This window comes from Xyrauchen texanus, chromosome 2 (assembly GCF_025860055.1).
Source record: "Xyrauchen texanus isolate HMW12.3.18 chromosome 2, RBS_HiC_50CHRs, whole genome shotgun sequence".
NCBI classification, from domain to species: domain Eukaryota; kingdom Metazoa; phylum Chordata; class Actinopteri; order Cypriniformes; family Catostomidae; genus Xyrauchen; species Xyrauchen texanus.
Genome location: NC_068277.1, coordinates 52,918,393 through 52,941,620, shown reverse-complemented (window position 1 = coordinate 52,941,620; position 23,228 = coordinate 52,918,393). Strand labels below are relative to the sequence as shown.

General features: G+C 37.3%; 1 protein-coding gene across 1 annotated transcript in view; it reads left to right on the top strand.

Moving 5' to 3' along the window:
* LOC127653321 (NACHT and WD repeat domain-containing protein 2) overlaps positions 1 to 23,228 on the top strand; it is an 89,607-nt gene that overhangs the window by 46,550 nt on the left and 19,829 nt on the right. The window contains exon 4 of the mRNA XM_052139975.1: positions 21,041 to 21,248. Coding sequence (XP_051995935.1) covers positions 21,041 to 21,248 — 208 coding nt within the window. The remainder of the gene's footprint in view (positions 1 to 21,040; positions 21,249 to 23,228) is intronic.

The following is a 23,228-nucleotide window of genomic DNA, read 5'->3' as shown; positions in this document are numbered from 1 at the left end:
TATCATGTGGGACAACTGCGCTTATGGTCTGTGTTTAGTTTTAGTTTTGTCCGGGATCTTCATAAAATAAATTAAGATTTTTTTTTTATCTCTCCTACAACATGCATCCGTTTCTTGATTTGTTATTGATTATTGCATGACGCAAGCCCCATACAATTACTCGGTTGCAGTTATTATGTTTTGCCTTTTCCCCGTGCTGACGAAGCACTGTTTGGCGGAGTCAATTTTACATGTGTAGCTTGAACAGCCAGATGAATTTACACTTGAATGAGTTTCATCTGGAATGCATCTCAAAACACCACCACCGCCATCGGATTTTATCCATCTCGATTCCGTCTTGCATTTACACTTGGTCTTTTCATGATTGGATATCCGATCAGTAAAAATGCATGAAGTGACCAAGTGTAAGACTAGACTAGTTTAGAGACTAAAGGCCCCAATATACTTCATAGGAAATCGAATAACGAACAGGTGTGTTTGTCGTTTACAAATATCCTGTTGTGTCTGAAATTAAGCTTCTGATTGTCTGTCTTGCTAGTGCTATCAATTGCACTCTGGCCTGCTGCAGCTCATTTTAGGTGGGCATACGCAAAATTCTACAGAAAGATAGGTGGGTAGATGCCCTAGACTACACTACTGTTTGTAAAAGCTAGCCTACGAGCTTCTAGGAAAACTTCTTACTGGCTGCTAAACATCTTCTTGCTGCCATTGGTGTCACAAACACTACCAAGCGTGAAGAGGAGAGGACTCAAACACAAGAACAAAAATGGGATTTTATTGAAAATACCACAAAACAGAACACAAAACACTCACGATTGAGAGAAAGCCAAAAACCAATATAATAACAAAACATGAAAACATAAACAAAAACTCTCACAATGGAGAAACAAAGGCAAATACAAAATTAACAGACAAAAAACTAAATCAACTGGAAAGACTGGAGTAATACATGACTAGATCGACTTGGCAGAGTTGAGACAACGAACTGGCACAAGATTGAGCACATAGGGATGATAGAGAGAGAAATCAGGAGGAATACCAGGGGACACAGGTGGGGACAATACACTAATTATCAAACAGGTAACATGCCAGATGAGAGGGCAGGGTATCACTTAAGACAAGACAGACACGTTCATGTCAGCTCTCTGCCACAAAGGGGAAGTAAAATCCAAAACTAAGGGCAGAGTTGGTCCACATCATCTGTAGGTGTGACATGGAGCTCCACCTACCTTAAAGCTGGCAGCTAATTCCGGTTCACGGCGTTCAGTCAGTTAAGAACAGTCAACATGAAAACACCAGTGTGCAGTTTTTAGCGAGCTGGTGTAAATTTACCTACATCTGTCATGCATTTTTTGTTTAATTAGTCAAATTTACTCAAATAATGCCCATTTACTCTTTTGTTTTCTATATTGCTTCACTCATGTGCCTTCTGCAGTGAAAGCCATTCACACATCTGCCCATAGTAAGGTATGCCTATCATAATTATTTTGTCTGTGTTCTTCCCATTAACACTCTTTTATATACCAATCTTTGCAGTTGTATCAGTGTCATCATAAACTACAATAACAGAGTGTAATCGCTGCATATTGTGGCCGCATATAGTCTATTAGTGAATTAGTGTCATTAATTGAGAATGGAAACAAGGAAAATTGCCCATTTTCTACTGCATATACACTTCCTGAGAACATTATTAGGAACATCTGTATACCTTATTCATACGATTATATAATTAGCCAGTCATGTGGCAGCAGTGCAATGCATAAACCCATGCAGTTACTAATCAGGAGCTTCAAAAATGTGATCTCAGTAATTTCAATCGTGGCATGATTGTTGATTCCAGACGGGCTGGTTTGACTATTTCTGTAGCTGCTGATCTGCTGGGATTTTCACGCTCAGCAGTCTCTAGAGAATGGTGCCAAAAACAACCAGTGATCAGCAGTTCTGCAGACAGAAATGCCTTGTTGATGAGAGAGGTCATCAGAGAATGGCCAGAATGGTTCAAGCTGACAAAGGCGACAGTTACTCAAATAAACACTCTGTAAAATTGTAGTGAGCAGAACAGCATCTCAGAATGCACAACACGTTGAACCTTATAAAGTGCTCAGTGAGAGTATATAAAAATTTTAACAAGCGAGTTGTTACAAAAGCATCTTTTACTGATCTAGTTTGAATTCAACTCATAGAATGAGGCATAAAGTCATTGATAACACATTTTAATGTCACATTAGTTAAGGTTTTATTGAGCTTCCTCATATTAATATGTATTCTAAACGGCACTCACATTTTCAGTGAAAGATATACATTTTGAATTATTTTTATTTGTGTATTGTCATTTCTGACATTTATTCCATGACTCTCAATTTGTTTTGCCTTTGAACCATTCTTTAATTGTCTTTTCAAGCATATCTTCTCATTCCCTCTCATCCTTTGAGAGGTTTTTATCTCTGATTATCTTCCACTTCACACCTCCACCTGTCTCTTACCTTTATCTCTATATTCAGTGATGTAGTTTTTTCATCCATCTCACCTCTCCTTTCACTCTGATTTGTGTGTCTGCCCTTTCACTTAATCCTCCCCTCTGTCCTCTTCCTCCCAACCTCACCTCTGTTTTCCCCTCTCTCTCTCTTTCCCACTCAGTTAATGATATGAAGTGTATGACCTTCTTCCATGTAGGGCTGCGTCTGCTTCAGCATGTTAGCTTTTCTCATTCCTGCATTAGCATTTGCTGCTAGGTTAGGTAATAAAAGGTAAGTAAAGCACTACGCTACATTAGAAAATGCTGCATATCCATTGTTTTTAAATGCAAGGGTTTGCTAAAAGTGTCGCTCAATCACTGTGACCAAAAGCTGAGAACATTAGGACAAAGGCATTCTCTGACCAGTGTGAAATTTATAGGTAGGTCCAGTTGTGTAAATGTCATTTTCTCTATTCTTGCTTCATTTAAAATGGACACAAATCTTTCCACACCCTCAAAATTGATTGTGCATTTATAACTATCAAAACACTCCTCCTGAGCTGTCGCTATGAGTAGGTGCCCTGAGACTTCATTTGTGTTACATCAGATGGGAAGAATATGCATTTTTTTAAATTATGTTCATGTGAATTCTTGGTCAGGCTACTTGCCAAAGGGATAGTTCACCCAAAAATTATAATTCTGTCACTACTCAACCTAATATTGCTTTAATCCCATATTAACTTGTGTGATGAACTGAAATTTAAAACTCGCTATTCCAGATTTCCCTTCTGTTACAGCTCGACAACTCGACGTTGTGTTGGTGAAGTGACACTGGGGGTCAGTTGCCTCTGAGCTTTGAGAAAAGGCCCAAGGGATGGAGGTCGACCCGGCTGGCGATGGAGGCGATTTTGGGAGTTCAGAGTGCACGGCTTTGCCGGGTAAAAGCCACATGAACCACCCGCCCCTCAGCACGCTCGTTTGCTTCCGTTCGGATCCAGGTGAGACCAGCTTGCCCCACGGCAAGTCTGATTTTTCCTTCGGACCCCCAGGCTGGATGATGATGTCAACGCTGCATCAGATGCAGAGGACTCAACTAGGCTGCCACCTTCGGGTCGGTCCGCCCAGTTTGAGGCCGACACGCAGATGGCCGACCTGCTTGCCGGTGCCGCTATGAGCATGGGGCTGGACTGGAACCATCCCCTCAAACCTCGCTGCAACATGATTGGTTCCTCGTGTCAGGGCACTGCTCACAGCCAAATAATTCATCCCATCTTCAAAGCTCATAAATTATTTGATTTGAGACTCAGAATTAAGTACACGCATTGAATCACCACTTTTTTGTGGTTTTATCATGCTTTGTTTATTTGGGGGGACAGCCCGGATTCACTGTTCACTTTCATTACATGGCAAAGAGCCGTGTGAAGAAACTGACTGTGCCACTGGCGTTACCAAATGAAAATGTTAAAATAATCAATGCTTTTTTAAACAGGTTTCCCAAACCCTGATTTGAAAACCAAAGAACCATGTCATGTTCCTCAGTGGGCTAGTTTAAATGAGCTAAACTGGTCCCTTTTGCCAAAGCAGCATATGGGTAAGCATTTCTCCCCAGTGAACAGTGGTTAACAAGGGTGCTGGCTTTTCCCAAAGAGCTCATATTATCTCATAAGAGTAAGTAAAGAGGTCAGTTTTTAGAGAAGAAATACATCTCCCTCAAAGAACAGATCATCTGGCCTGAAGCAGACTTGAGTTCAAAGACCGTTCCCTTTGGACTTTATGGTTTGGAAGGGTATAAGAAAACTGACACACTTGAATCTTTAAGTGTTTGATCTAAATATAGAATTTCCTCTATTAAGTTCAGTTGTGTTGTGTCATTGCATGGTGGTGGTAGATTCATGTATTTGGGTCTATTTTAGAGTAAAAAAATAGGCTTTGATCAATACAAGTGAGAGAAAGAGTGCAAGAGATTTTGTGGCTGACAGTTCTGGGTTGCGTGTGTTGGTGGGTCTCCAGGGAAGCTCTCTAGGCAGATTGGAATTGTTAAATCGAAGTGTGACAGGCAGAGATGAGGAGAGCAGCAAAAGAGAGCAAGAGATTGAGAGAAACACACTGCAGGACGGCTAAAATTGATGGGATTTAAAAGGAAATTTTAATTTAAAGCACAGGCTTTATGATTTACACACATAACATCTGAGTGTACATTTACATTTATGCATTTGGCAGACGCTTTTAACCAAAGCAACTTACAGTGCACTTATTACAGGGACAATCCCCCCAGAGCAACCTGGTGTTAAATGCCTTGCTCAAGGACACAATGGTGGTGGCCATGGGGATCAAACCACTGACCTTCTGATTAACAGTTATGTGCTTTAGCCCACTACACCACCACCACTACTCCAGTGGTGGTGTACCTAGTGTGTCACCTATATTGTTACTTACAACAAATATAACATGTACAGTGTTCGGAAATTACTTATTACTTCACTTATGGATTAATTCCTAAATCTCAAATCAGCCTTTACCAGATGGGAAAAAAAGAAAATGGACAGACACCAAAAAGTATATTCAGTTCTTCATTTTAATTTAGATCAAATACATTGTAAAACAGTCCATAACATAAGAACATAAGCCAACCTGTGGCATTGTAAATGTATCTCTAGGTATTTGTTTGTTGTATTATGTCAGCGCCTCAAAAGAGTGCTTGTGTTGTTCAATGCTTCTGGGTCAATACAAGATAAGCTCTTAACAGCATCTGTAGCATGCTATCAGTTACAACAGAAAATAATTCCCGATATTCACTGTCCATAATGGAGACTCGACCCGAGCTCTACATTTTCAAATGTCCAATTCCCATTACTTAGTAGGTCCTCTTGGTGGCGCGGTTACTCACCTCAATCCGGGTGGCAGAGGACAAGTCTCAGATGCCTCCGCTTCTGAGACAGTCAATCTTATCCGTGCATCTTATCATGTGGCTCATTGTGCATGACAATGCAGAGACTCCACATGTGGAGGCTCATGCTACTCTCCGCAATCTACACACAAATTTCCATGTGCACCACTGAGAGAGAGAACAACTAGTCACAACCACAAGGAGATTACCCCATGTGACTCTACCCTCCCTAGCATCCAGGCAAATTTGGTTGCTTAGGAGACCTGGCTGGAGTCAATCAGCACACTCTGGATTCAAACTCGTGACTACAGGGGTGGTAGTCAGCATCAGTACTTGCTGAGCTACCCAGGCCCTGGAATAAACCATTTCCTTAAGTGCATGTAAACGTGGTTATTGTAAGTGAACTGTAAACGATTCTGATATTTACAACATAGGGATGAAAATATTTTCTGTGTTAATTGTATTAAACATGGAATATTAATTTAATAAAAATTTGTTATGTAATGCAAATAACAGAGGAACATTAACTGATACATGTTTGTTTTTAAATAAAAAGTAGTGCTGTAAATCGATTAAAATTTGTAATCGTGATTAATCGCATATTTTTCTTTGTAGTTAATCACAATTAATTGCACATTTTAAAAGTACTGAAATTTGACACTATATACAGTATACTTCTTTACTTGTCAAAATGTATTTCTCTCCATCTTAGGAAAGAAAACAAAACCATATGTAGCAATATAATGCAATCAAAGCCTTTCATAATATAAAGATAGAAATGCACTAAAATAGCACCAATTCAAGTAGCATTAAGCGTTTCCCAAAGACTAAGTGGGAGTTTGACTAATTGAAAGCACTAGTCCCCACATAGGTTGCATATCCATTGCATAGGGCAGTAAATCCCTTAATCTGTCATCTTACACAATATTAATCGGCTGGTAGATTTTGGCTATCTGCTTTGTACAGCAATCATGAAGCTTCATCCATGATTTGTGTCAGAGCGTCAATGCCAGCATCGAGCACCGCTTTGAACTCACCATGAAAAGCACTTGCAAACAAACATCTTATTCTGTGCTTTGGTGATAGTTAATATTTGGTGTGCTTCTGTGGTAATCAACTTGCCTTACATAGGCTGAAGGTTACTTCATTTCTATCACAAGTGCCATTTGGGCTTGTTTTGTACATCAATTCTACATCTTTTTATCACTGACAGGGAACTGTCAAAGATTATTTTATTTATTAAGATAACAATCTCCACGGCTCGATTATAGGAGAGAGTGTAACAGTCAACTAGCTTGTTACGACAGTACTACACATAGAATATCTATGGGACAGCCGCATTATGCTGTTTTTTTGCTAAGCTTGTGGGCTACTCTTAGTAGAAGGGCTCTGGCAGTGTTTTGTGTCTGTCTGTGGCGTGTGCATAAGTGTAATGACTCCGGGTAGACACTTTTCCAAGGGTTCCGCCCTTACACAGTGTTTATGCTGAATTAATGGTAAATGTGTTAAACATGATTAAGAAAACAGAGTGTCTATTTACACTAAGTGCAAATAGCTCATCTTGTTGGCAGAGGCTATTTACACTAACTCTGTCCACCACTGCTCAGACCCAACTCAAGACAGCCATGACAGATTTATTTGGGGTCAACTGCTGATCAAATGAAGGCAGACATATTTTAATTTTTCGTGATGGGATAGAGAAATTAAACTATTTAACGGGCTAGACATTTAGTGTATTAATAGATTGGATAACTTAGTGACTATTTGCTCTCCAGTAGTCTGGTGGAAACACAGGATTTTATGACAAACTGCACCCCCATGTGCAGCTGTAGTAGCTCTGGTGTAACGATGGTATGTGCATGTGTTATCACGCTGGAGATCTGGGTTTGAATCTCACCACTTGATATAATTTTTCTCATGTCTCTAACCTTAATATTTCCTACACTACTTATAGTAATAAATAAAAGAGATTCCTCGGGGTGATTTGGTCACAGTGAATGAGAGAAGGATTTTATTCGGATAAAATTGGTTTTACTGTAGTAATATTGTAGTAACCATGTGTTTTGTTGGAAACTATATAGTTCTGATGTCCTAACCATGGTGTTACTACTACTAATAGTAACCATGTTTAATTTTGTGGTTACTATGATTTTACTAGAAAAATACCATGGTGATACTATGTATACTGTAGTAAAACCATGGTTAATTTTTTTAATGTAGGGTTGCTGTCGGGGGTAGTCTGTGGGACTTCAAATAAACAATACAAATGCTGCAGTGATGCCACTATACTGTATGTTAGTATTTAAATTTGGGTGTAAGTGTATCTGCCAATATTTGCACCTAGCATCTAACGCTATTTGCTCTTAGTGCAAAGAAGATGCTTTTTTTGCTATTTGCACTCAGTGTAAATAGCATCTATCACGTTACATTTTAAGCGTTAAACTTTAATTAAATCGCATGTGTAACGTGTTAATTCTGACAGCTCTAATGAAAAGTCATCCCTTATAATACTTAATTACAGTAAAAGTAATCTGATTACACATGGTTTTGTACCACATTACACCCATCCAACACTGAATTCACAGTACCTGCAAAAGTCTTGCACTTAGGATGGTTATTTTGATATCTTCTGCTTGAGTGTGTCAATAGGATAGATCAGTTTTAGATTTCTGAACATTCCTTTTGCAAATAGAAGAGAAGTAGAACTAGCAGTCCTGCAACAGATGGTATGACCCCCCCAGAGCCTGGATCTCAACATCATTCAGTCTGGGATTACATGAAGAGACAGAAGCAATTGTGACTAAATACCTAAATACATAGAACTGTGGCAAGTTTTCCAAGATACTTGGAACAACCTATATACCAGCAACCTTGACAAATTTTACTTAGATGAACTGGTGCTGTTTTAGAGGCATATGGTAGCCACATCAAATTTATATTTTTATTTTCTATGTTTTGAGGCTATTCAAAATGCCTTAAATTGACCTTACATTCTTTGAAGATGAGTGAACCCTGAACACTTCCTACAATGCCACACTACACTTTTGGTTTCCCAGCACAGTGACAGTAGACACAGAAAAGACATCAAAGCTCTTGCAAGCGGAGACAGTAGAAAAACACAGCTGAAACTCACTGTCACACAGCCTGGGGCAGAGAGAGAGTGCAAGAGAGCTAGAAATAGTGAGAGAGAGAGAGAGAGAGAGAGAGAGAGAGAGAGAGAGAGAGAGATGGGGTTGGGCAGAGAGAGCCAGAAGGGGAGAAACAAGCATATAGAGAGATGAAGGACAATAAGAGAGAAGCAGAACAACAGAGGGAGTGTATGAAAAACGAGAGCACTATGACACACACTCCTTATACAACTTCAAAGTGTCTGTTTATTCTAGTACCTGTTTATGTGTCATCAAAGTGTGGCTCTAAAACACACTGTCCAGCAAAAGTACTCACTCCAACTGGCACGGAATATAGAGAGGCTACACATAAAGCATATAATGTCTTCTTGTTTTGACTAAGCTTCTGAAAAACACTTCAAGGATACCTGTTATACCCATAATACATGGAGAAAATCCATTAGCGTTTACGTTCATCTCAGTGGCAGTATGTATTTAAAGAAATCTTCCATCTTTGTTCATATGAACCACATAAGTTTTTGAGCCAATCCCATAAATTCTACTCTACTTGTATACTTACTATAAAAAATTATGAAATGCAAAAAACTTTATTTTGTCAAAATACACAGGTAATTTTGAATGACCATAAATGGAAAAAGGTGGTTTTTGGGACCAGATGGTGTAATTACGTCATCTACCAGCAGGGGCTAATGGGGCTATAATAACCAGCCAAACCAAGTTGCGAGTGTGGTGCTATTTTCAAACCAGCTCTGTATACTCGTAAAATGGAATAGATAGACAATAAATAACTGCCGACTTAAGCTTTTAACAGCCAAACAGTGAAGGACACTGCATCTACCTTGCAGTCAATTTGGGATGAACATCAAGACCATTTATCATTAAATCTCTTAGTTTAAACAATAACCTTTAGTTCTCACAATCTCTCTATACACTTTTTTACAAAAGTATTTGCTGAGATAATGTCCTTCAGTTTTTTGTATTGTGTAGTAATGAGATGAGTTTCAGTGTGTCATAGAAAACATCCCAATTGCAAAATACTATGTGAGACTGGTTAAACCCAGATAGACTTATGGAGAAGAGTCCTCAAGTCCAGCAAATAAGGCATTATATACTCATTATCATGGGGTTTAATGGTTATATCAGGTCAGAAAGCCTAGCTCATCTTCCGGGTCTTATCAGATGAGATTTTCTGAAATTCAGATGCCTGAAATTGGAACCAAATGATTTTCTGACATGTGTAGAATTGCTGTAGGCTGAGTGCAGTAGTGTTCTGAGATGGATTGATGCCAAGCTTTTTTGTTTGTTTGTTTTATTAGTGATACTCTTTATGAGTGAGGTTACATGAAAATTGCACACACAGCATACTGCAAATTAACCTAAATCAAGAAAACCATGACAGATTTATTTAGATTTTTTAATTAGGCCCTATTGTTCTTCAAAGATTATTAGCGCCCAAGCACTGAGAGTGAGTGTATCAAGACTGAGTCAAGACCAAGACTTTGAGGGGTTGAGACCAAGTTAAGACCAAGACCAAGTCAAGTCCAAGAACAGAACAACACTTAAGATAAAATTTTGGAACATGCAAACCATAGGCACTCCTCAAATTGATTACTACTTTTATTGCCGTGTGTGTGAGTGAGTGTGTGAGTGTGTGAGTGTGTGTGTGTGTGTGTGTGTGTGTGTGTGTGTGTGTGTGTGTGTGTGTGTGTGTGTGTGTGTCAGTGTACCATGAGAAATGTCTTGATATAATAATCAAGGCATTGCTGAGGTGAATTTTATGTGTGTGAATTTTCCTTTGTTTTCTATGAGTAAACAAATACAAACAAACACCAAAGAGCTGAAATCAACTTAACCATCTTTATTCAACTCTCCTTTTCCAAGTTTTACCATCCACCTAATTAATACAGTAACTTTTTATGCAAACATTGCATCAGGTTTTCTGAAGACTCTTCCCCTAGAAATCATCATTAAGTACAGAATATATCAAACAATTATTCAATACAGACTTTTCTAATAGGGCTGCAACTAACGATTATTTTGATAATCGATTAATCTAATGATTATTATAACGGTTATTTGACTATTCGACGATTATTGCAAAGATGAATCATTACCTCTTAACCAAATATTCAGCTTGTGGCCCGACTTAAAATGTTGTACTAAACATGCTTAATAACAATAAAGATAAATATTGCATTTAAGATGTAACGCCTGGGTGTTTCCTTTAAAGAGCTTCGGCTCCGCTTATTCCACAATGAGAGTGCTTCTGAATTTACTTATTTGTTTTTTGTATAATTCCCTCATACTTTGGGATCTACATAAGTTGAAGCTGTTTGGAAAGTTTAGAGTGCATCTTAACTGTGATATGTGTAATTCATGCTGCTCTCGTGCATCATCATTACAGTTTAATGTGATCTCATGTTACGTTAAATGAGATCAAACGAATATTCGACAACGAAAATTGTTGTAGACAATTTTTTATTGTCGACGTTGTCGATAATGTCGACTTATCGTTTCAGCCCTACAATTTATTTTTTTATTTTTCAACCAACAACAAGCCTTGTATAAATGTGTGCAATTTGCTAACCACAATGCTAAATCTAGAAAATAGAACAAAGAATGCCAAACATAAGCAAAGCAGCCTATTTAAAATGTACATTTTTCATATAAGTGGAGGCACATTTCTCAGTCTCCACTCTCTGCCGTCACATCTCTAGCTCTCTCACCCAAGTGAAAGAGTGTTACCGCGGTGTGTAGTGTTTATGTCAGAGCTGACATTAGCTAATGTTGATGTAACGTAACATTGTATACATTAGCTACATAGCTTTATGTGGCCTGTCTTGTCATTGTTTATCACAAGCAAAAACGTAACTAGGGAACAACAATTTGTCACTACATGCCCTGTCCCCTCAATCTCCCACAAACTGCATAACACTGCATAAGCTACATCCCTCATTATATGTTAACTAAATTAGGTAGCTTGAGCACCTAGCTAGGTGGCAAATTGCTGGCAAGCTACCTAAAAAAGCACCTTAAAAAACAGTAAATACATAGGTAGTAAATATGTATAGCTAATACTCACTAAATCTCTTTGGGTGAGGGGCGAAGATGAGTTTAAGTACAGATTCTGCCTTCCATTCAACTCGGATGTGGGATATTCCACTCGATTAAAGGCATTCCAATGCCAGATGCTCGAAAGATGATGTTTAAGGAAACATCTGCAACACTCCCGTTAGTTTTGCAGTTATTTGACTGTCACCAGAGATGTCTCTTAACAACCCAATTCATAAACAAAGCTAGCATTTGTGCTACAGGTGTACGATTATCAAAAGTGTATAATTTATCATGTTTTGAACACCTGCTACTCTGCTAAGGTTTGATAAACAAGCTTTAATATCATGTAATGTAGGAACTTTTACTAATTTATTGATAATATTTAATACAATTTTACGTTTATAACTTATTTTGTAAATTTTCCTGGGTGCCGACAAGATTGTGTGACATCACCTGCATCTCGGCAAAATCGTTCCATTGCACTTTTTCCAGTATGAAGTTGGAAAATCCAGCTTACCAGGTTGAATGGAATGCAGCAATAGGCAGATTGCTAATTTTAGCTAACTAACTTTGCTAGCATCACTTACGCTTGGCTCACCTTTCTTTATTCTTCCTTTCTAGGTGCTGGTAAGCATTGCATTTCATTTCAGGTCAGTGTTTTTTTACGATTAAAAAAAATCCCAAGGCACACAACTATCACACATAACTATTGTCGATAGTTTTCCTTTTCAAGAACTTGTAAGAACACAGCTATTTTCCATCTGTCTTAGTAGCGTGAACTCGTAATGTTTGAAATTAAGCTTTGCAAAAAACACAAGTAACATAGGTACACTGTATAATGAGGTCACAGATGCCAACAACGCTAATTGGTTAATGGAAAACCAACAAATTTGTGTCTTTTGGTACTAGCAAATAAATTATATATAGCATATATATATATATATATATATATATATATATATATATATATATATTTTTTTTTTATTTACTGTATTTTCCGGAAATAAAGTTGCACCTCTCTATAAGTCGCACAGGGTCAAAATCACATTGTTGATATAGAGGAAATAAAAAACACATAAGTCGCATCAACAGAGGTAGAATCCAGCAGCAAAATGTTCACATCGAATCGCAGTATTTTTGGACTTCTTTAAAACAGAAGAATTTGCTTTTAGTAATCTAAATATTTAATTATTTAAAAATAATTTATACTGGTTGCATAAAATACTATGTATTGGAAAATATACTGAATATGCAACTTTAAAACTCTTCTACCGTCTCTATGCCTTCACTAAAATACTGGAAAAATCTTGGTATTTATTTATTTTGAGGAATTTGATCATTTTTCATGGCACACTTGTGGACACAGTGGTTTAGGTAAGCAAATTATATTACAGAAGATTTGGATGTCATCTCTCAGACAGCCACAGTTTCTTGTCCTGTCTCCCACATTCAGTTTCTTGGAGTGCGTGTGAAGGGGGGCAGGGAGGGGTGACAGCCTTTAACAGTAACAAAAAATTTCAAATTAGAATGTAGTTGTAGGATGTATTAGAATGAATGCATTTGAAGCAGGAAGATTTACATCCAATCACAGTAATGTTGTTAACAAATAAATAAAAAAATACACAGACAATTTATTGATATCCTTGCAGTTGTGGTCTTTACCAGTCTTGAAACAAAATCCCTAGTCCTCGTCGAGACCAAGACAAGACAGAGTAAAAGTGCGGTTGGAACCGGTCTTGAGACCAAGACCGATCTTGAGTAACATTCATTTAAAATCCCCATTAAGTGTGTAATAAAATGTGATTAGAATTTGAAGTGCTATTGTAAGGGGATAAAAGGGAAGGAAGAGGAGAGAACCGGCTTAACAACATAAATAATAATTTAATGATTAACTTAAACAAAAGACATATAACATAAACGCATACAGGGCAGCTGCCTGTAGTTCTCTCTCTCTCGAACTGCCACCTCCGGCTGCCTTTATCCCTCTCGTCGCCTTGATTATCCTGATTAGGGGCCAGGCATGTGTCATCACGGCCCGGCCCCGCCCTCCTCCTTGCCACAGCTATTAATACAGTAGGCAACGAATCTGAAAATGTCAACGATTAGAAGAAAAAGGACCCAAAAGCAGAGCTGACAGTTTAATGGTTTTATTAACAGCGTTCTCGATGTCAAGATAAGGCAAACCTGGCGCCAGATGCAGAAAATTGAAATACAGTGAGCCACAATGGGCTAGTGAAGTTATAGTGTAGTTATTTCATATAATAAGTGTGTGCGTTGTGGAAGTCAGTAGCAATCCGAAGAGAGTCCGTTGAAGCTGGTGAGGTGTGAAGCAAAGCCCAGATTATATACTCCTCCACATGAACTGGGCACAGACCTAGCGAGGACAATGGCAAACAGGAAGGTAACCGCACCTCTACAGACAGTTAACCAACAGATACACGAGCATGCTCCAACTACACAAGAGAGCACAGTTAACATGACAGTGAACAATAAACTGGCAAAGAAAGAGGGGAAACACAAGGAATAAGTAGGGAGTGCAATCAAAGTGAAACAGATGGAAATACGTGAGTAAATAATTGCCGTGATCAGCATCTCCACGAGATCGATCAGCGCTCTCATGGAAACGCTGATCACGCGTGCCGGCTCCACCTGTGAGACATGAGGGAGAGAGAAAAACAAACAAGTGTGTGAGCTGGCACAAATTCCGGAACTGTGACAAATATTTGTTTGTTGGTAAGCAGTTGGTTTTGCTTTTAATAATTATTCCATAGGCAGACATGCAGTATTCCAACCTAATTTATGTCCTCATTTGCCCAACATTAATTTAGAGGCTATTTAAACAGTTGTGCGTATGAATAATAATTGCAGACCCAAAGTTAATGTACTTCATTTATTTTGACAGTTAACAGAGAAAAAAATGCAACAATAAAACAAATTGAAATATATTTCCACCGAATTGCAACAGAATTTAAAGCCTAAATGACTTCTGTGCTAATAATAAAATCTACTTAGACTATCTTAACACAAAAATTCCTTGAATTACATTTGTTAATTTAATTTGAAGCCATTTAAAGGATCAATAAAAATTGTAAATTACTTAATTACAATATAATCTTCAGATCTACATATTTTTTCAATAAATACTTATATTAAATTATATTTTTAAAAAAATTATTAGTTAGCAATAAAATTGAGGAAGCAGGAGCTGGGTGAACAAGCCTTTAATGCCACACTTTTCAGTGTATATCAAAACATAATCATCACAATAAACAAACACATTCAACAACACTCAACAGCCTTGCTTTTCAGCAGTTACTGTGACAGACACACAGAGCTCCATGCATCTCTCTGTCTCCCCATCTGCTGCTGTCTTCTCTCCATAAATGCTCCTGCCGCTCCTCCCTGGAACGCGAGACTAGTGTGGCACACAGGTGGAACTCGTTTAGCACTTATCCCTCTGACCTCGCTCTGCTCAGCCGCGTCCTGCTTGCCACATACCCCCATTGCCAAACTCAGGCTGAGGAGTCAACGTGGTTTTGAATAGTTAGAACAATGTCTTTAAAGTTTTTATCTATGCATTGTTCCTTTTCCAAACCTCTTCACAAAATACTCTTGGCATTTTTCTGAAGATATAGAGACCAAACGTGATATTGAAAGATGATATATTACGCATGCATTCATTTATGCCACCATAGTTCAGATTGTGTGAACTATTGTGTTAATTGAACAACTGCAATTTACATAAACAGTTCAGTGAACAAACATTGAGTAGATGTTTTGCAGTTGAAATCCATTTTAGGAGTAAAGTTTGTGTGTAAAAGTTTGTCTTTGTGGCTTCTTTGTTTCAGCCTTTTCTACCACATGGGACGTAAACGCTGCCTCTGGAAATTTTATGACCATTTTAGCTAGGATGGGGGTTTCAGATTTTGGTGCTGGAAAATCAGTCATCAACCAAAGAGAAGTCTCTTTCCATGTGTAGGTTTTACTTTCTTGTGATGGGTGTCTTGCAGTTGTCCGAGCAGCTGATCTGATGGCTGTGCTTGACATTTGTTTGAGTTGGTCCTGCCACGATCCAATCAGAATGGAGGGGCTCTGCTATAAACTGGATTGTTCACCACATTAGTCATAATTTATTTTAATTATGTAATAAAAAACATTTGTGCAGATAGTTAATTAGACACATTTTAACAGGTATAAATCTTTAATACAATATAGGTTTACATGCCATAAAATCCTTGGCATGCTCTAAAAGTCATAATATTCTGCTGTTTTTCAGTGGACTTTTTAAAAAAATCAAATGGGCAGTTTTAATTTAAATCAGGCTTTACTGGAAAGATAAAATTAAGTTTATCTCAATGCATTATTAGACACTATACATACAGATATAAAACCTGATTGCTGAAGTTTAATTTAAGAAAGTTTAAAATCTCCAAACTATTCATTTCCCTGGCTGCCGCTCAATCTCTATCGTGCACATGCTGAGTCTCTCTCGCATGGTGTCGTTTTTGACACTGGTTCAGATGACAGTGAGTGAGCTTTTTCTGGCAATTAAAAGAGAAACGGCAGCTTGCTGGTATCTCTCCCACACCTAGCTCACCGCTTGCGGGTGTAGTCTCCAGACTTCGTTATGTAAATTCGCTAATGTGTTATTAAAGTTTTCCTGGGACATTAGTTGTGCATAATGAATAATGTTTCTGTGCTACACTGCATAATCCCCAGTATTAAATTAACACTCCTCAGAGTACATATTGTCCCAATCTACAGGAGTGTAAAACTAACACTGAAGCAGTGTTAAATCTACTCTATGTAGTCTTTAAGGTTGAATTGGCCAAACAGTCAATTAAATTACCTAGCTACACTCTCCAAGTGATGATTGATCATTAGTGATAACAATTGCTGTTAACAAGCAGAGTGAGGAACATCAAGAACAGGAAAACAAGAGAACCAAACAGCAGACACCACAACAATTGAATCTGTCTTACAACCTTAGATGTACATCAACTGCAAATAAAATATGCTATTGTACAACAATCTCTTAATATGTTGTGTGAGGGTGCTTAATAAATTTGGGGTATTTATTTATTTTCATGTATGAAAGTTATTTATTGAAAATGAGTTTGGCTTTATTTTGTGTTGCTGGTGTCATTTAATTGTTTCATTTGCATTAGTATTATCTTTGGTTAGGCACTTGAAAATTGGAAAATATGTACAATATATACATTTATTCCAACCAGTGCAGTATTGTTCGTGAGAACAACTGTGATACACTGTGATTCAGAGTACATGTATTACATGTATTAACTGAATGACAAATAATTGTATAAAATCAAATTTTTTTACAATACAGACCAAATGGTAATAAAAATGGTTAAATGCAAAACTTTTGTGAGAAGGTGAACAGATACTGCCTTTATGAGATTGTATTTGTCAGGGTTGTCAATTGAATGCAAAGACATCAGCATTCAGCATACAAAACTCACCAATAGTGACAATCAACAAACTTATTTTAAGATGCATGCCTCAATGCATGCTGGGTGCCAATGTTGAGTTCTGTACAATGCGGACACAATGCATTGCAGCATGAATCTGAAAATGTGTTTGTTGATTGTCACCATTGATGAGTTTTGAATGCTGAATCTTGATGTATGTGTGTCTAATTGGCAACTCAAAAACGATACTTTTTATAGGCGGTAGCTGTTCTCCGTGTCACAACAAAAATTAATTGCTCCATCTTTATTATCACATTTGGTCAGTATTATAAAATTATAGTTCCAACTAAAACATGGATTTCAAAATGTCAATCTGTAAGCCCATACACTTTGGTAAATAAGTATTGAGGAACACTTAATCTCATCCAGAAGTATTCTTTCATCACAATAAATCTTAATTGTTCTCACGAACAATAGTGCAATGTTTGGAAACATTTTCAAGTGCCTAACCAAAGATAACACTAATCACCATAATGGTGACTGCAAATGACACAATTAAGTACAATTAAATGACACCAGCAACACTAAGTGAAGCCAAACCTCTATTAATTTTCAATAAATAACTTTCATACACATATAAAAAAGCATCCTCACACAACATATTAAGAGATTGTTTACCAATAACCTATTTTATTTGCAATACATCTAAGACTGTGCGGCTGTAAGGATGTTTGGTAACACTTTACAATATGGGTGCATTAATATGCATTAATTCATGCTTAACTAATGCACAGATAATATTGAGTTAATGTATGACTCATGATTAACTAAGCCATTCATTAATGATTGCCACATCAGCAACTAATAAAAAGTCTGTCTGATTAATATATTGTCATATATGAATTGCTATTAATTAAATGTGTTATCGTGTATTAATTCCCTTACAACTTATTGTATGAACTAATAGTGTTAATTAATGTGTTAATTACCACAATGAGCTGAAGCCATGTATTTGAACTTCCACCCCATACGGGTGCACAAATATGCATTAATACATACCTAATTACTTCATTATTACTGCAAATTCCTGTGTTAATTGCAATGTTATGTATTAATGTATTATGTATGTTAATACATTAGCCAGTTAGCAACCTCCTAGCAATGCTCTAGCATCCAACTAGAACACCTTAGCAACCAAATATCAGCACCCTGTTAACACCCTCGGTCTCATTATGGACTTGACTGACAATGAACCAGCCAGACTGCAAGGCATACCTCACTGACCTCTGCCTGCATCATCTCAGCCTTAGGATGGACTCCACAGAATAAACTGCTACCAAAGGCAGTCTTTGCCAGCTTCTTTGTAACACTTCACTGGCCACTGCTTGCATCTCTTCATTCTCATAAAATTGAATACATAGACAATAAATTACTGCCAACTAAAGCCATTACCAACCAAAGAGTGAAGGACACTGCATCTACCTGCAGTAAATTTGGGATGAACATCAAAGACAGTTAATCATTAATCTCTCAGTTCAATCAATACCTTTTAGTTGTAAACATTGTTGACCAAAATGTTACATCACGTTATCTACTATATTAACTTATATTACACATAGCTAACTTAACCCTAACCTAACCCTAACATCCTGATGGCGATATTTGCTGTATCATGATCATTATCTATTAACATTTCTCTAACAAATTAAATAGAACTCTTGCTGGAATCAACCATTTGTAGGAATTGTTTGCTCTGTCTAGACAAACCTATGGAGCTATAGGTTCAGGTATTTTGTGGTGTAGATGCATCAACAGCCTTCCTACATGATGAATCTGGCTTACACAAGAGACATTTCAGAAAATTGGTGTACATTGCCTGAAGGTTTAATGCTGCACAATCTTGTGACTGCACTTTATCTGGTTGAAAGCCCATTAAAGAGCCCATTAAAGCTCATTTAAGCCACTGGAATTGTTGGTTAATGTTAACTTTATTTATTTATTTTTAAAAAGTGACTTTTCAGTCATCAAATTCCCTATTCATTTCACTGAGAAGATTCACTGAGGGAAACCTAGTTGGGGAGGGGAGTCATAGGGCATTTAAAGATGACCAGAGTCTATTCAAATACCTCTAATCTATTACAACATTACACTTATTTACTTTTCATATCTCAAATTATATGATTTCTTGAGTGTCAAGATGGGCACAATGAAAGGTCAATGAAAAACATTCATGAATTACAGTATGTTTGGAACCAAAAAAAAGAATGTTGTGGATTGTTGTGTGGATGTGTGGATCTGCTGCATACATTTCTGGATTCCCGTGTGCATTTGTGGATCTGTTGCATGCATGTGTGTGTGGTTATGATAGGGTTTTTACTCAATACGAGCTGTTTTCCAGCTAGACATCATTATCAGGCAGCATTTACATTAAATCAGATTAAGCCTGGATCATTTCACGTACATACATTCAGCTTTATCTATGTTCAAATTTCTGTTATCAAATCTGTTAAAGTAACGATTTCTGTTTCAATTTTCTGCCGAAATTTTGGAAAAGGGTATCTTTTCTATGTTAATCAGAGTTTAACTTACCTGAAGTAACTTCTTGATTTGATGTCCTGTGAAGACGCGCACTGATAGAGACAATTTCCCATTGGCTACATGTATTCCAGCCATTCACGAATGTCAACATTGGACAACCACAGATGCAGAAGATCATTTATTTAAGTGCGGAACATGCATACTGTAGCTTTCATAGACTATTGAGTGGGTAAAAGATAGAAATCCTCTTCATTCCCCTAAAAACTTTAATCTTTCTTAATCTTGATGCCAGAGTTCCAAAGCCATAATACTTCACTCTAAAGACAGGGCGATAAAGCTAACAAGAGCTATGTATATTTATATGTGTAGGGAGTTGGAAAGAATGAGGGACTGAAAGGAGAGAACTTAAGAGCTAAAATGACTGGGGAAGTAAAAGACATAGAGACTGATAGACTAAAAAGTGTAAGATGCCCAGTGATGTAAAGGTCGGGCATTTGAAACCACTGAAAGTTCACTCCAGGAGCCATTAAAGACATAAACTGAATTAGCTGTCATATAAATCATCTTGCATCATCATTGTCACATTTTACTGTAGAAAATCTCTAATTTGAGATCAAATATGACCAAAAATGAAGAACATCACTCTAGGTTTCGGTTACTCCTCATTAATCAGAGTCTGTGATAGCCCACAAACCCTCTCTCATCTCCAGCAGTTCAATTACGCATATGCTTTTGAGGAAGGGCCAGATCATTAGGCTATAGGCTTATCCAGCACAATTTGAACACTCCGCCGCAGGCAGTTATGGGCTTGCGGACACAATGGCACTGGCAAACGTATCGAATTGGCTTGCTAATCTCAGCGGCATGGACAACAATCACACAGGGGTAGCTAAATAGCTTGCTGAATAAAGAAAGGTTTGCAGCAGAATGCTGCCAAAGCTATCAGCTTTTATGTTTGTAGGTTCATTATGTGCTATGCTCAAAGCCATGTGAAAATGGTTTTCTTTTTGCTTCTGTTGTTTCAGGGTTAAAATGAGCTACTTTGTTGTTTAGCCCTGTCTTTTCATTGAACAGCCCTGTTAATTAGCGCAAGTAGTGTTGAGAGATGAGACTGGAATTTGTATGTAATTTCTCTTTTTTCTTTCTCTGTTTGTTCTCTCTCTCTTTTCCCTGCTACTTCAGTTTTGCCTGAGACAGACCACTTGTCATCTTTTAACCTTTGTTAAAAGAGCCAATCAACTTTTCAAATGAGTTTGTTTACAATGTGCATATGCATTCACTAGACCAGCCTGAAAAGTACTGTTGTGTGTGATTTGAGCTAAAGAAGCAAAATTTACAGTAAGATACCACTGTTATCCGATTGTATTTCTGATTTGTAATATATCATAGAAATGTAATCTTGACATACAGTTTGAGAGATTTTTTGTTTTTTTCCCATTCAGGTAAATAAGAGCTGTCCTTGTATGCCAGTTACCTATATAGAAACAAACTGCCTATGGAACGTTCCCTACATTTACACACTTTCTTGACGTCTTTCTCTTTTTACCAGGGGCTCATCGGAGAAAAGTATGGCAGTATCCGCGTCCCTGGGGAAGTGGAGTCAGCTGAGTTTGAGATGATCTTGGATGCGGCGGTGGAGGCGGGACTAGACACACGGATCCTGGAGGAGTGGTATTGCCGGGATGAGAACTCGGTCCCTCCTGCCTACTACCTAAAACCCAAAGCTGAGATGCTAAAGAACTACCAGAACTCAGTAAGTACAGCAAGAATAGATGAAGAAAAGAGAGAGTGCATATTTGATTAATTGTTAATGATGCATTCGCAGGGCTAACATTTACAGGGCTGTAGAACTCTTCTGATTATTAATGAGATCAAGGGATAAAATTTGTAGGTGAATTGTGCGTGGATAAAACTAAATAATATGCATTATGCATTAAACTAAGGGATAGTTTAACTCTACAAGCAAAAAGGACATTTACTCACCCTTATGTTGTTCCAAACCCATTTGATTTTCTTTCTTATGTGTACCACAAAAGGATATGTTAAGCCAAATGCACTTCAGTGTCTTGACAGTTTTTAACTAACTGAATGGGAATTAGCTTTTGGCCTCAAAGTAGGTGGAGCTCCAGGTTACACCGAAATCGACCAATGGCAGCAAGGTGTTTTGTTCGCCCTGGCGAGCTGTTACGAACCTCTGAAACGTACACAAAAACACCTTTTCTTTAATGGTAACCCCAAAAACCCCAACATAAAAGAAACTTGTCTTAATCTCATCATAACAAACCATTAAACACTAACAAGTATCCCTCTTTATATTCCCCTATATTTGTCTATGGCAGAAAAATATAAGAATTCATCCATACTCTCCCTATCGAGTCCCATGCAAAGCATGCTGGGAAATGTAACCTGCTCTGCCCACTCAACTGATAGAGTAAACTCATTCCCTCAATTCAGTTGAGTAATGGAGTCTCCAAATCTTGTGTAATTAAGTTCACTTAACTTGGTGTTAATACAGAATGAACCTAAATATTTAAGTTAAGGTAACTAGATGCAAGTAGACTAAAATCAGATTTGCTATTTAATTATTGTTATTTATACTTGAGAAACTTAATTTGAACTGTATTGACTAAAATGAAGATCATACAGTAACACAGCTCAAATAAGGAACATTATTACTAATTCAAGGTGAATTATAAAATACACTTAATTCTACACAGAAATGCATATATGCCTGTACTTCAGTTGCACAGGCACTGGGAGAACTGATATAGAGTTAACAGGGACCACTGACCAATGGGGACACAGATCACTCAAATGGTGACATCACACAAAACAACTATTTGCAACAAATAAAACAAATAATATTACAATAGAGCTAAAACCTCTATGAAGTCTTAATAACTACTATTTAAATGCCTCCAACAGTTTGACAAAGGAAACATAATTAAATAATTAAAGTGCAAGGGATTATGGGTATTCCCCATAGCCTCAATTTTGTACACAATCGTTTGAGTTATTAACACTCAAAATCTTTAATCTTTTATTTTTTAAGATAAATAATTTCAATGAGAATATATATTTGAGTTATTAGCCCAAAACGTGACATTTCAAGTAATTTTTATTGAGACAACTTGATTTTTCCAGTAATGACAACATTTGGGTTTACAGTGAACATAAATATCATAAAAAGAATTAATGTAGTCCCGACTCAAATGGATTAAGTAAACTTCCATTTAACTAATTTAAATGTAAAGAACACAATGAAATGAAGTTGTGACAAAATGCTCTAGAATTGTGTTGCTTTAGTTCAAGTTTAATTAAGTAAATTGAACTAGCAGCAAAAATCCATTTTGTTTTTTGTTTTTTTTTTAGTGTTGGCAGTGCTATGATCTACCAATTGAGCAACAGAAACAGAAACCAAAGCAATCAAAAGTTTATATGTAGACATAAACATTATGCTAAGGTAGCCTTTTCTGAGTCAGCTCTTTTGGACTTTTTGTGACAAAAGAGGCGGTAGCTGCTAAATCCATGAATAGATTTAGCTACCAACAAACTGACCTGTCCAGGACACAGAGGAACGACCTGTAAATGTCACCGGCTGACCGTTGCTGTTGCGGTTTTATATGGAGCGCTCTGAAAATGCCAGATCCAAGAGAGAACATTGTTTACAGGCTGTAGAGTTTATAAGCTTCATAAATTCAGTTTGTCTTTCATTAAACCTTACAAGAACTCTTTCT